The sequence below is a fragment of the Cervus elaphus genome, chromosome 13, assembly GCF_910594005.1.
Source record: "Cervus elaphus chromosome 13, mCerEla1.1, whole genome shotgun sequence".
NCBI lineage: Eukaryota > Metazoa > Chordata > Mammalia > Artiodactyla > Cervidae > Cervus > Cervus elaphus.
The window spans coordinates 57,000,015-57,015,878 of record NC_057827.1 but is presented as its reverse complement, the minus strand read 5'-3'; the positions used below and the strand labels follow the sequence as shown (position 1 = coordinate 57,015,878).

General features: G+C 36.4%; 1 protein-coding gene across 6 annotated transcripts in view; it reads right to left on the bottom strand.

The window, feature by feature from the left end:
- The window catches only part of PRPF39 (pre-mRNA processing factor 39), a 35,300-nt gene that overhangs the window by 18,970 nt on the left and 466 nt on the right, over positions 1-15,864 (bottom strand). Inside the window, exons 1-3 of one of the 6 annotated variants that reach the window (XM_043922103.1) lie at positions 1,526-1,548; positions 277-662; positions 11-173 (exon numbers count right to left, since the gene is read on the bottom strand). In XM_043922103.1, coding sequence (XP_043778038.1) covers positions 11-97 — 87 coding nt within the window. In that variant the 5' untranslated portion in view covers positions 98-173; positions 277-662; positions 1,526-1,548. Of the gene's footprint in view, positions 1-10; positions 663-1,525; positions 1,873-15,864 lie in introns of those variants that run through there. The other 5 variants (XM_043922104.1, XM_043922100.1, XM_043922101.1 and 2 more) reach the window with 5 other exon arrangements.

The window sequence follows — 15,864 nt, the reverse complement described above, 5'->3', positions numbered from 1 at the left end:
CTACCATTACCATTTGGGTGGAGGTTGGATAGAACATGGCAATGTTCTGATCCCCACGTGCAGAGTCTTGATCTTCAAAGCGCAGCAGTCCCTGCATTCTGACCGGGCTGTGTGGGCAGGCTTTGGGTTACAGACCATAGGGCACAGACCCATTAGAGCATCAATGACAGCGTCTGACCAAAAATGCAATAAGACGTAGCAAATGTGACTAGCAAACCAACTATATTGTTTGGAAAATGAGAAACAAATGTAAGTGAGAGAAAAGCCCTGCCCTACTTGTTAAGCTGCAGTGTAATACAGAGGCTTGCACTGCAAAGCTTGACAAACTGTAGAGGTTTAACGCACCTGCCAACAAAGAGAGAAAATATTAGCTACAAATGCCACAAGAGTGACAAATGCAAATAAAATACCCTATAAAATCGTTTGACCACAAATCGTAGGTACTGCCAGCCAAAAAAAAAAAAAAAAGTCTTTGCTTTGTTATTATTTGGCTTACAGTACCTAATGGAGATAATTTTATTCAGTAATGTACGCACCTCATCTGATTGTTTAATGTTGTCATGTCGCTTTTCAAGGTCTGCATACTTTTTCCAATAACCATAGCAATACGGATAGTGTATGAAAAATTTGTCAAATGCTTTCCTGGCAGCCATCAAGTGATTCTGATGAAAATAAAACAAAGTGTTTAAACATCTTGAAAATTTCTGTCACAAAAGCATTTATTATTCTTTCTAATGTACAGGCATACCTCAGAAGTATTGCGGGTTTGATTTCAGACCACTGTTACAAAATGTGTATCACAATAAAACAGGTCATGCAATTTTTTTTGTTTCCAAGTGCACATAAAAATTCTGTTTATATTCTACTTACTAAGTACACAATAGTATTATGTCTAAAAAAGGCAACATACATACCTTAAACTACTTTATTGCTAAGAATTGCCAAAACAACTATAAAACAGTAATATCAAATACCACTGATCACAGATGACTATAACAAATAATGAAAAAGTCTGAAATATGGTAAAAAATATCAAACATGTGAACAAGACAGGAAGTGAGCAAACACTGTTGGAAAAACAGCACCAACAGACCTTCTCAATGCAGGATTGCCACAAACCTTTGTGAAAAATGTAGTATCTATGAAGTTCAATAAAATAAAGTGCAATAAAATGAGGTATGCCTGTATTATCTCAAATAAAATAAACGGCAGGCTTAAAAACTATACACTCGACAGCTTTGAAACAGAAGGAACTCATTCTGTCAAACAGCAGGGTAATTTTTTTTTAATTTTAGCAATTTTATACACATATACGTACACACACCAGTCTTTACAAACATTAGAATTTGATTATAATACTTTCTATAATGTACAAATGCCACGATAGCTATTTTTTGAAGCTAAAATACATATAATTTAGTCAACTTAATCTGAAAATTATAAAAGAGGCAACTTCAGTCACAAAACAATAAGGCTTAGTCTGATAGTAGTTGTTTAATCTAATCCCATTGAAATCATTACTAACCTCCTGTTCTACATACTGAAGCAAATATACCCAGCCTGTAAAATCCTGAGGATTACTTTCTACAGTTTTCCAAAACTTTTCATATTCTGGAGGGAAATTCGCTTCTGTTTCTGTCACTGGAAGGTCCACAGTACTTGCTATTTCATTTTCCTCCGTAGCTGTGTTCACACTAGGAGATCCGTCGGGTGACTGCTCCATTTCTGTAACATTCATAATCTCAGTACTAAAGTCAGCAGACTGCTCTACCACTGCCTCTGAACTGCTGCCTATGCTGCCGTTACTGGGATTTCTGTACTCCTCCATGTGAGAGTTTTGCATAGCTGTTTATTTCGCCTTCAGTTAATGATCTGTGGAAACAAAGAGAAACGTCTTCCAAATGTTTATCTGGCATTATCAAAGCCATCTTTTAAAAGCCTAAATTAGCTATTAAAAGAATACATTAACTTGATTCTTGAACTCTCCTGTACATCATAATCAGGTTTAACAGTTTTTACATTATAAATCAAATTCTGTAACATATAAATGTTCCAAAATTCTGCCACTTATTGTTGGCTGAGCAAAAACTAGTTCTTTGATCTATAAAACAACTGAATATTGTGCTAGCTCCCTAAAGAAGCAACCATACTGAATTCAATGCTTGAATTCAATGCTTCTCAGCTAGCTAAGAATCTAAAATTTAATGTAGGAATTCTATCCTGCTACCAATCCTGACAAACAGCAACATTTTTAATATCTATCCTGGAGACTACAGGTAAAACTAATAAAACATACTGTGATAATGGACCTAAATGTTCCAGGGGGAAATGCATAACATAGCTCAAGGCAGATTTTTAGAAAAGAGAAGGTTAATACTGTTGAAATATATTTATAATTTTTAATTCTAGAAGACTTTATTATAGAAGACATATATTATTTAAAAAAATTAAAGAGTGACTTTTAAAGTGATTAAATATTATTAAAAACATATTCATGAGAGAATTCCTTGGCAGCCCAGTGCTCTCACTGCAGGGGCCCTGGGTTTGATCCCTGGTTGGGGGACTTAGATCCCACAAGCCAGGCAGCCAGAAGAAAAAAACAAAAAAAGCACAAAACACTGTACTTATGAAAGTTTTACCACCTGGATAGTTACTTTGTAAAATCTTTTAAATTATGTCATCTTACAGTTAAAGCCATAAAATAATAAAGAATTATTATTTTTTCACAATTCACTTCATCTCTTCCACTAACAGTTTAAATGGAACCTGACTCATTAAATTATATGGCATGTCTTTTTTTAAAATTAGGGATTATTCTCAAAACTAAACAGACCATAAAATTGATTTACTCCTAAACTACACTCTGAATACATAAGTAGTTAACACAGTACAATATAATTTAAAAGAGGATTAAGGCTTTAAAGGTAGTAATTCAAAGAAAGAAATCCAAGTGACCAATAAACATATGAAAGGACTGTAGCTTTGCTAATAAAGCTGTAAATTAAACAATGAGATATCAAATTGGCAACAATTAAAAAGATCTATCTGGAGGACATTCATGGAAAATATACCAAATGGCAATTGTGCATATTTTATGTTAGATAAATAATCAGTCAAAAAGCATTTGATTAAAAGCATTCCCTGGAACACTGTATTATAGCGAAAAGAGATGGCAGTATTAAATACACTGCTTTAATAAATGCCATATCTGTACAATGAAATAATACAAGAAATATGTGCACCTGTGTTAATAGAGAAAGATATCTACTACATGTATATTATATAGATGCTACACACAGATCTGTAAGAATTTATACCAAATAAAATACACTAAAAATATTAGTTGGTGTTAATGGTTGTTCTCCCTATATAACTGGGCTGATGCTTGTTTTTGTTCAGCGCGGCAATATACCTAACCCTGTGTAAGGATTATGAGACTGAAAAGACATCTGCTGCAGAGCTCTTGTAAAGATTTTGCTTTTTTGACAAAAAAGACAGTCAGCAAATAGTATTGGTTCTACCACTTTATTCTTACCTTGCATGTGAACATATCTGAAACAACCGATATTAACAAGTCAAAAGAACTGGCCAGAAAAATGAAGAAATGCCAGCCCCGACATCATCAAACTGCTAACATGCCAACTTTATACGGCAACAGAAAATAAGTCCCTATTTGCTTAAACTATTATCAATAAATGGATTTTTCTATTACTTTCAGAAAAGTACATTCCTAACTAACCCACAAACAATGCATGAGAATGTTCCATTTTTCCATCTCCCCCCGTTAGCACTAGGTATCAAGAAGCTTAATTTTTGCTCATCTGATTAAAAATGAAAAACAGAAAGTAGTACCTTATTTTGATGTGCATTTCTTTGACTACAAGGAGGTTGAATTTCTATGTTCTTATTTTTCTTAAATGCTACTTCACATCCTCAGTCCATATTATCCATATATTCTTTGTGTGTGTGTGGAGAGCATCTTTTAGATTGTCATGGAGATTTGAACTCCAGATTTTAAAATGCAGTATGATGGAACTGGAGGAATCAACCTGCCTGACTTCAAGCTCTACTACAAAGCCACAGGTATGGTATTGGCACAAAGACAGAAATATAGATCAATGGAACAAAGTAGAAAGCCCAGAGATAAATCCACGTACCTATGGACACCTTATCTTTGACAAAGGAGGCAAGGATATGCAATGGAAAAAAGACAACCTCTTTAACAAGTGGTGCTGGGAAAACTGGTCAACCACTTGTAAAAGAATGAAACTAGAACACTTTCTAACACCATACACAAAAATAAACTCAAAATGGATTAAAGATCTAAATGTAAGACCAGAAACTATAAAACTCCTAAAGAACATAGGCAAAAAACACTCTCCAACATAAATCACAGCAAGATCCTCTATGACCCACCTCCCAGAATATTGGAAATAAAAGCAAAAATAAACAAATGGGACCTAATTAAACTTAAAAGCTTTTGCACAACAAAGGAAACTATAAGCAAGGTGAAAAGACAGCCTTCAGAATGGGAGAAAATAATAGCAAATGAAGAAACAGACAAAGGATTAATCTCAAAAATATACAAGCAACTCCTGAAGCTCAATTTCAGAAAAATAAATGACCCAATCAAAAAATGGGCCAAAGAACTAAACAGACATTTCTCCAAAGAAGACATACAGATGGCTAACAAACACATGAAAAGATGCTCAACATCACTCATTATCAGAGAAATGCATATCAAAACCTCAATGAGGTACCATTACACGTCAGTCAGGATGGCTGCTATCCAAAAGTCTACAAGCAATAAATGCTGGAGAGGGTGTGGAGAAAAGGGAACCCTCTTACACTGTTGGTAGGAATGCAAACTAGTACAGCCACTATGGAGAACAGTGTGGAGATTTCTTAAAAAACTGGAAATAGAACTGCCATATGACCCAGCAATCCCACTCCTGGGCATACGCACCGAGGAAACCAGATCTGAAAGAGACACGTGCACCCCAATGTTCATCACAGCACTGTTTATAATAGCCAGGACATGGAAGCAACCTAGATGCCCATCAGCAGATGAATGGATAAGGAAGCTGTGGTACATATACACCATGGAATAGTACTCAGCCATTAAAAAGAATTCATTTGAATCAGTTCTAATGAGATGGATAAAACTGCAGCCCATTATACAGAGTGAAGAAAGCCAAAAAGATAAACATCAATACAGTATACTAACGCAAAAATATGGAATTTAAAAAAATGGTAATGATAACCCTATGCGCAAGACAGAAAAACAGAGATGTACAGAACAGACTTTTGGACTCTATGGGAAAAGGCTAGGGTAGGATGATTTGAGAGAACAGCATCGAAACATGTATATTATTACCAAGTGTGAAACAGATTGCCAGTCCAGGTTGGATGCGTGAGACAAGTGCTCGGGGCTGGTGCACTGGGACAACCCAGAGGGATGGGATGGGGAGGGAGGTGGGAGGAGGGTTCAGGATGGGGAGCACATGTAGATCCATGGCTGATTCATGTCAATGTATGGCAAAAACAACTACAATATTGTAAAGTAATTAGCCTCCAAGTAATAAAAATAAATGGGAAAAAAATAAAAAATAAATAAATAAATAAAATAAAATGCAGTACGATTATATTGCATTTCAAAATGCAGTATGAAGCAAAATTTCCCCCCAAAAAGGATAAATTTAAAATTTATTTAAAAATGCAGTATGAAGCAAAATTTTTCCCAAAAAAAGGATAAATTTAAAATGTTAAATCAAGTGAATCTGAGGCTGAACGCCACTGAAAGAATTAGTTATCACCAGGTAACTCCGGGGAGTATTTTTTTAAAAGGAGGTAGAGAAGGGGTGAAGACAAAGGGAAGTGGAGAGAGGTCGGGTGAGGACAGAAAGTTTCCACTACCTGATGCATATACAGCACTATACTACATTCCTTGCAGAAAATACACAGATAGTTTTCATTCTAAGGCTTATGAACTAGTTGGAAAGAGATCAAAAACATGCAAAGCAATTATATAAAATTTCAAATGAAACAAGTCAAAATTTAAAGAAATCTACTGAAAACCATAGGCATCTAGCAAAACTTTATGAAACACAGAATTTAGTCTTCACTTTGAAAAGCTATAGCTTTTAGAACAACAGAAAAAAATGATAAATTATTCCCAAACAGGAAATAGCCCACTTGACAGAACCACCTTTCTTATTAACAGCAGACAAGAAGATGGAAATTAGGAATGGTTCCAAGACAAGGAGATAAGACTGATCAGAATGAAGAGGGCCTGCATTGGGAAAGTGAAATACAAGTAAGCAGGGTAGAACAAGAGGAATTTGAGAAAAAATAATAAACAGCAAATCTAGGAAAAACAGTTTCCTTCTACTGAATTGCTGACTATTGTCATAAACACTGGGAAAGTGAAATACAAGTAAGCAGGGTAGAACAAGAGGAATTTGAGAAAAAATAATAAACAGTCAAATCTAGAAAAAACAGTTTCCTTCTACTGAATTGCTGACTATTGTCATAAACTTTTCCAGGTTTACCATTTTTGATCCTAGGAAAAGGCACAGAAGCTTTTCAACTTATTTTGGTCTCTTTTGTCCCCTACATTAAAGACAAGACACTACTGAAGATTAATTTTCCAGACATAAATTAGTCATTATTTTGTGTTTTTTTATTTCAAAGCATACTGCCAAAACAAACAAAAAAAGATTGTTTGTTGATACATTCTGAGTCATTTACTACCTGCCCTATTCTAATTGCATACTTAAGTGGGACGTAAGTTTTTTTCTGGAATCAGCAAGTTTACCACACCCCTGCATCATCACAGACTATCAGTTACTCCACACCCTGCAATTATAGTGTTACAAAAATTAAGAACATCAGCCTTATCCTCAGGGAGATCATTTTTCTGATTACTTCAAAAATCACAAGACCAAAAGAAAAACACATTAAAGTTATTTTTAAATAAGTTACTCTAACATATACTTCATAATGTGGCAATTACTAACTAGTACCAGTATATTCTTAACAACAACCATTAACTTTGAACTTGTGACATAAAATGGCAAAGGTGTAAAAAAATAATTATCAAAAGGAAGAAGAAAACAGTGTGGTACTAGCATAAAGATAAACAGACCAACAGAATAAAAACATAAAGCCCAGAAATAATGTTGGACAAGGGTTACAAGATTACTCAATGGGGAAAAGACAGTCTCTTAAACAAATGGTGCTGGGAAAACTGGATAGTCACATGCTAAAAAAAAGGGAGCTGAACCCTTAACTTACAGCATATATAAAAATTAACCCCAAGTGGATTAAAAACCTAAAAGTAAAACCTAAAACTATGGAACTCCTAGAAGAAAACATAGGGGGAAAGTTTCATGAAAGTGGACTTGGCAATGCTTTCTTGGCTATGATACCAAAAGCACAGGCAACAAAAGCAAAAACAGACAAACGGAGGTACATCAAACTAAAACTTCTGTGCATCAAAGGACACAAGTTAAAAGGCCACTGGCAGAAAAGGAGGAAACATCTGTAAATCTTATATCTGATTAGTAGTTAGTACATAAAATACATAAAGAACTATAATTGAACAAAAACTCAGTTAAAAAATGAAAACAATGATTTAAACAGACATTTCTTCAAAGAAGATACACAACTGGCTAACAAACATATGAAAAGATGCTCAGTATCACTGATTAACATAGAAATGCAAATGGAGTTCACAATATCACCTCACACCCATTAGGATGGCTACTATCAAAAAATAAATAAATAAAACAGGAAGTAAGTTTTGGCAAGAATGAGGTGCAACTGGAACCTTTGTACACTTATGGTGGGATTATAAGATGGTGCAACTGATATAGAAAACAAAATGGGGTTTCCTCAAAAAACTAAAAATAGAACTACCATATAATCCAAAATCCCACTTCTGAGTATATATTCAAACTAACTGAAAGCCAGGTTTCAAAGAGCTATCTCTATATCCAAGTTCACAGCCACACTATCCAAAACAGTCAAAGGAGTAAGCAACCCAAATGTCCAACAGAGATGAAGAAATAAATAAAATGTGATATACACATACAACGGAATATCGTTCAGTCTTTAAAATGAAGGATCCTATCATATACTACCCTGAGGAAATTATGCTAAGTGAAATAAGCCTGTCACAAAAAGACAAATGCTACATGAGTCTACTTATATGAGGTATTCAGAGTTGTCAAATTCATAGAAACAGAAAGCTGATGGTGGTTACGAGGGATTGGAGACGGAGAAATCCACAGCACTACTTATAGGTACACTTATAAACGGCTAAGAGACTTCCTCAGGTGAGCAAGCGGTTAAGAGCTGGAGCTCTCACTGTAGGGGGCGGAGGCTCGCTCTCTAGTCAGGGGAACCAGGATCCCACATGCCTGCCTTGCTGTGCAGCTTTAAAAAAAAGTTAAGAAGGTCAATTTTATCTCATGTGGTTTTACTACAGCAAAAAAATTTTTTGATGGAAGACAAAACAGCTAAACTATAACTGTAACAGCTAAACTATGACAGCTAAACTATAATTCAATTAGAAAAGAGGAAATACAAGAGACTAGGAATTAGAACTTTCAGTTCTTTCATTACTAGTATGGTAAATATTACAAGAGGTTAGAGGAGGATGAGTCCTACTTCTCTCCCTTAAAAGGATGAGATTCCAGTCAGTCTGACTTTCTTCAGTTCGAAAGGAGACTAGTAACACTTATACTATCTGCTTCATAGGGCAGTTAAGAACATCAGATGAGATAAATGCATGCCAAAGTCCTAAAACTATAAACTCACATAAGTGAAGATATCACTTCAAACAAGTTCCTGGAAAGTGTTATTCAGACTTAAGATGTTATACTTTAAAATTGTCTCCTAGGTGACTCAGTGGTCAAGAATCCACCTGCAATGCAGGAGACCCAGGTTCAATCCCTGGGTTGGGAAGATCCCCTGGAGAAGGAAATGGCAACTCACTCCAGTATTCTTGCCTGGAGAATCCCATGGACAGAGAAACCTGGTGGGCTACAGTCCATGGAGTTTCGAGTCAGACATGACTTACTGGCTCAACAACTTTAAAATTAACAAGGAAAATAAAAATGAACTTTACAGTGCATCTAGAATTTGTCATGCAGAGATTTTAGGAGGTGGGAAAAAACCTATTGACTTTGACTTCAAAAAACTGGTGGCAATCAACACAATATTCATCTGAAAATATTTTACTTCTTGACTTTTCAATTTTATATCTTTTTTGCTATCTATTAGATAAAATATAGGTTTAGTTATTATACCAAATACACATGCACAACTTTCCTCTCATGTGCTTCCAATGTACCTCTATTTGGCTGGGGTTAAATCAATATTCAGGTTTACATTAGTATGCCTATGTAAACATTTTTTTCAAGCTACTTTGTACACTATAATCCCATTTCCTTGCTTCTACCTCTTTAACTCTATCATTTTCATATGCTTCACTGCCTTTGAAAACTGACTCCACATCCTTGAAGAGACCTTATAAAGGTCCTTCAAAACAACTGTCACTCATACTTATCAATTCCATTTCCCCTTCTGGTGCCATCCTTTCTGAAACCATCTAACCTTCTGCAACAATTTAGATTTGCTTGTCTTATCTAGGTTTGTCTCTTCATTTTGATATAAAGAATTCCTTTCACTTATCCCCTGGGGTGAATCTCATTTACAACAAAATCTATTTCTTCCTTGATTTATTCCCTCTTGTAAAGAATCATTTCTGTAACTCTGAAAAAAGGTATGTGGGGTGAAAAAAGTCCTCATGATTAAATAAGTATAAAATTCTAGAGTGAAAATACTTTTTCTTAAAAGTTTTAAAGCAATTTATTCACTGTTTCCTACCATCTGATGTCCCTGTTGAGAAAATCTGACATTTTTACTTCTTATCCTCTACATGTGACCTGTCCATGGAAGCTTTTAGTTTCTCTGTTTATCCCAGATGTTCTGAAATTGCATAACGATGTGCCTTAAGATGAGTCTTTTCCAATCATTCTGCAAGGCATTTATTTGGAAGGCCTATTTTAATCTATTTACATCATTCAGTTCTTACGTTCTCTATTATTTATTCGATAATTTTCTCCTCTTGGTTTTCTCTATTGGATTCACACTGTTCAGGTGTTGGAGCTCCTGGATTGATCCTCTACTTATCTTTTCCCACATTTTTCTCCTATTCCTTTCACTTATTCTACTCTGCAATAACCCTTTTACTGAGTTTTTAATATATAAGCCAAATTTTAAACTTCCATTTCTTTATTCTCTGAATAATCAATATTCCTTTTTCACTGGTGCAGCATCTCCTGCTATTTCTATAATTTACTTTAAATTCTCTTGTTCTCAGAACTGTTTCTTCTGAGTGTCTTTGACTACTTGCTTTGGTCTCTCAAGTACAGTGATCTTCAAACTTCTGTTCAAGAATAAGTATGAGGCAATACCGAACAAACCAGACAAAGTTGGCAATGGGTGGGCCTCCGTGCAGGACGGCATTTTTTTCTTTTTTTGGGGGGGTGGGGAATTGCCATGCTGCACAGCTCACAGGACCTTATTTCCCCAACCAGGAATTGAACCTGCACCTTTAGCGTGAAAGCTCAGAGTCCTAACCATTGGGAATTCCTAGGATAGCATTCTTTGAGGGTAGAACCCATTAAATGCCAGTGTTCTACGCAATTTCCCTTGGGTTATGTTTTGCCAAAGAAGAATGTTTCACCTTGAGTAAGGCAACAAGCATTCTGGGAGCAAAGAAGACAAACCAGGCTTGTGATCTCACCATTCAACACAGACTTTCTTTCAATTTCCCATTTTCACTATGACCCTTCACCCCTGCCCCACCCCCCACCAGCTATGCCAACTTCTCTGGCTTTACCCTCTTCAAATAATGAACATCCAGTTTTTTGCTGGCTATACTAGATGGAGGACAATTTAGCTGTGAACAAAACAAAATCCTTGTTCTCAAGGAGCAGACATTACAGTGGGGGCATGGAGGCTTTTTTCCCCTAAGTAAATTTCTAATATATATGTGGTATCAAGTGCTAAGAATAAAACAAAAGAGAGGATGAGGTAGTAGGAAAGCCAGTCATGCAGCTATCTAGAGGAAGAAAATTACAGGCATGTTCTGAGATAACTGCTTTGCTTGGCATGTTCACAGAAAAACAGACCAGTAAGAAGCAGTATGAAAGGATTTGCTTAAATATCCCTCAATTCGACTTGAATTCTTTCTAAAATTTGCCATTACTAAGTATATCAAAGTAAACCTCCTCATGTAAATACCTATTTTATTACTTATTTTTTGCGGCTTGCAGGATTTTAGTTCCCTGACCAAGGATCGAAACCATGCCCCCTACATTGGGAGCATAACCACTGGACTGCAGGGAAATCCCTAATGTCTATTTTCAAAAAGCAATGTTGGAAAAAAAAAAAAAAAGCAATGTCAAACTTTCCCAGCAGTCCAGAGGTTAAACACCCACCTGCTGTGACTTCCTTGTTGGTCCAAGGTCAAGAATCTGCCTTGCAATGCAGGGGACACGGGTTCAATCCCTGGTCAGGGAACTAAGATTCCCACATGCTGGAGCAACTAAGCTGAACTCTTGAGCTCTGGAGCCTGTGTGCCACAACTACAGAGCCTGAGCACGAAAGCGAGAGAGTCTGTGCACCGCAATGAAGATCTCATGTGCTGCGATTAAGACCTAACACAGCCAAATAAATAAATATTCGGGGGAAAAAAAATTCTGCCTGCCAATGCAGGAGACACGGATTCAATCCCTGGACCACTTCAATCTCGTGTCAGAAAGTATTCTGCCCGTGTTTTCCTGTAGGAGTTTTCCCTCACCTCTTTTATAAATAATCTTCCCTCCCTTTTGCTCTCAAAGTGTTTGTTCTGTACCCCTATTATAGCACTACTATAAAAACTGAAATACATTACAATTATTTGCCTTTCCTCCTTCCCTTGGTCACAATGGATGAAGTATCTCTGCTGCTGTCAATGCTCAAACTCTTAACTAATGACTTGGATCACTTCTCCCACCTATCTTCTCAAAAATGTTGCTTCTTAAATTATCTTCACGCTCTCCTTATCAGTTTCTCTTACTATATTAGATTACTTCCATTACCCTTCAAATATGTAAAAATCTCTCTTTTATATAACAATTTATAATATACACACTATAACTTAGCTTAACTTATAAAACAACCAAAGGACAATCATAAGCTATGTTGAGGATTTAGATTTTGTTTCAAGTACAACAGAAAGACAATGAAGCTGTCTAAGTTTATCTCTACATCCTCCTTGTTGTTCAGTTACTAAGTTGTGTCCAACTCTTTCCGACCTCATGGACTGCAGCACACCAGGCTCCTTTGTCCTCCGTATCTCCCAGAGTTTGCTCAAATACATGTCCACTGAGTTGGTGATGCTATCTAACCATCCTGCCTCTGCCGCCCCTCTTCTTTTGCCTTCAATCTTTCCCAGCATTGGAGTCTTTTCCAGTGAGTCGGCTCTTTGCATCAGGTAGCCAAAGTACTGCAGCTTCAGCTTTACCATCAGTCCTTTCAGTGAATATTCAGGGCTGATTTCCTTTAGGTTTGATCTCCTTGCAGTCCAAGGGACTCTCAAGAGGCTTTTCCAGCACCACAATTTGAAAGCATCAACTCTTCAGCGCTCAGCCTTTTTATGGCCCAACTCCCACACCTGTACATGACTACTGGAAAAACCACAGCTTTGACTGTACGGACCATTGTTGGCAAGGTCATGTCTCTGCTTTGTAATATGCTGTCTAGGTTTGTCACTGCTTTCCCCAAGGAGCAAATGTCTTTAATTTCATGGCTGAAGTCACTGTCCACAGTGATTTTCTATATCCTCCACTTACCCTTAAATTTGGATTCTTCTTTATTACCACTCTGAAATTCTCCCAAAGTCACAATCTCTCTGTTTATATATCCAACTGGACATGTTCTGATTCATCTTTCTGATCTACTCTTCACTGTATCCAACAGTAACGATGACCTTCTCCTTGAAAGGCTCTGTCTTCTTGCCCCTTTTCTAACATATCACATTCACCTAGTTTTGTTGTGTTTTCCAGTTCAGCTCATTCCAGCTTCAGGACCTTAGTGTTTGCAGTTTCCTCTGTCTGTCTGCACTGCAGCCCCACCTCTCTACCCCACCCTCACACTCCCACTCAAAGCCTTCAACCTAACTGAAGCCCACTAACTAATCTGGGCAAATTTAAACATCCCTGACTGAAAAGTATTCCCAGACCCTCCAAATTAGTTAATTTCCCCCAATGATGCTTCCACAGCATTCTTCCATGGCACACAATCACATTTGTGATACTCATTCGATGTCTTTTCCTTTCTAGAGTATAAATTCCTTCACAGTACGGCTCAGGTCTACAGTACACAGGGAGGTATAATACACACTTAATCCACTGCATCACAAGTAAAAAAGCATCACAGTCCTTACCCTCCCCACCCAGAGTCCTAAACCTAGCTTATTACTTTCATAACAATTGGGAAGTTGTATAATAAAACACTTGGGTTAAAACCTGAACAGAACGGAATTAAAAATCTGGTCCAGTTAGTCCTTAGGGAACTTTGAGCATGTTACTTAACCTCTCTAAGCCTCATGCACAAATAATCACACATACCTTGCTATAAAGATTAACTATCCTCTTCATTTATACTGTTATGTTACAGTATAATTATCTCCCCTTTTGAATAATGTTTTTCAAACTTCAGAATGCCTTGCACCAGCTTATTTTTTTTTTTAATACAGAATAGAAAAAAAAATCAGAGTGCACTGCACACATTAAGGGCACACTGTTGAAATACACACAGGATCCAACTACTAGATTATGAAACTGCAATGTTACATGTACATATTATAGGCTGCAGACAAAAAAAATGGAAAAACACTGCTACCCATAAATTATTATTAGAATATTAAATTCACAGAGAACAGGGTCCCTGGTTTTGTTCACTAGTATATCCCTAGAATCTTAAAGTGTCCAGTATACAACAGCACAATAATTGTTGAACGACTGAGTGGTATATCTGGTCCCAACTTAACTTTTCAAAGGGTATTAATCCAACAGTATTCCTTACTGTCATTTACAGAGGACAACACACGCTCATGCTATTCTCTCAGAATAACAAAAATTTCCTTCTGTTCTCAACTCACACCTTTTTACTACTTTGCACTTTCTTATATAAAACTATGAGATGCATGAAGTACACAAGTATAAGAGAAAAATGATATATTAAATGTGAACAAGCAGTACATGAAGAAGTACAGTTCTACATCATACATTTTTTTTAGTTCAGTTATGAGATACATTTATCTAAGAATTCAATATACCATCTTAACATTTAAAAGCTCTTTTGGAGGATGACTTAATTTTTAATTAAATTAAAAATGAGAAATACTCAATTAAAAATGAGAATTCTGATCTATTACCTTAATCTCTTTATAGGCATTTATGCTGACAGAGGTATTAAATAGAACATATAAAAATCTGACGTCATCACTAAGGACTGAAAGTTAGGAGTTTGAGTACTGCAAATCAACTACCTTTGCAATCCTTAAGTCATTCTGTGCCTCATCCACAGATAAGCCAATCTGAAGACTCAAAGTGTTTGGGGAAAAAAGAGACTATCATAATCACTGGCTTTGGCAACTGTTCTCAGAGGCTGAGCAGAATGTTTATACAGATTGACCTTTTTAAAGTTTCCATATATTAAGCACTTGCTACGTTCCAGAAATTGGACTTTATTTACATAAATGTTTGCACCGCCTTCATCTTTTGGGGGAAAATAAAAATCACCATTTGGCTGCAATTATTTTCTTCCCGCTCTGGCTACTTCTCAAAAAAAAATTTTTAGATCCTATATTTTACGGGGTATTATTTGCTAGCATACCACAGAAGGGTCTCTTCTCTCTCTCCTTTTATTTACATTATTACGTAAGACTGATACAGTTTCCTGTGCTATACAGTAAGAACCTTGTTGTTTATCTATTTTGTACATCTACTAATCTTTCTCTTGAAAACAGCTACACATACTTTCTATCACTTGATTTATAAGATTCTTTTTCGTATTCAATTATAGGTAAGCAAGTAAAATCACTTCCAAATATCATGACACCAAAAAAACTGGCTTTTCAATTCTCACTCCAAATATCTCATACTACCTACTAATTAGGCATCTTTGGTAACCCCTAATTATTCCGGAGTTCACAATCTTGAGAACATGTCTTCTTTAGCAGAACTCCTTTCATTAACATTATCCCTACCAGCGGCCAAACAGTGGAAAAGTTCCAACTTCTGCAACTTTAGAATGGGGGGAGGGGAAGAATACACCTGACCTGATTTGCTTGTTTTTTCAATCCATTTACTAGCTCTCAGAACCCAAAATATTTAAGTTCCAATGCTTTTTCAGGCTTCAACCTTTACAGCCGTAAAAAAGTGTTAAGTATTTCTGAATAGGAATATTAAACTTAAAGGTAATATTTTAGTTGGCATAAATATAGTACATAATACTAACTGAAGATGTGATTTTTAGAACCAGAAAAACAGCAGTGTCGGTCTCTGGCTACAAAAGATAAAACACTGGTTTTCTGCTTCCATCCTATCCTGCCAAAAGCTTTAACTGATCTTTGGGGTGCTGTGACTCAAGAGTCCCAGAGTGTGGCTTCAGTCAGAACGCGAAACGCACCCTACAAGGGGCCTAAAAGTTTTACCCAATTTGTATCACATCCTCCCAAACCTCTCGGTCCCTTGCACTTCCAGTCGTCCCAGCCACACTGGTTCCCAGCTCTCGCCAAAGCAG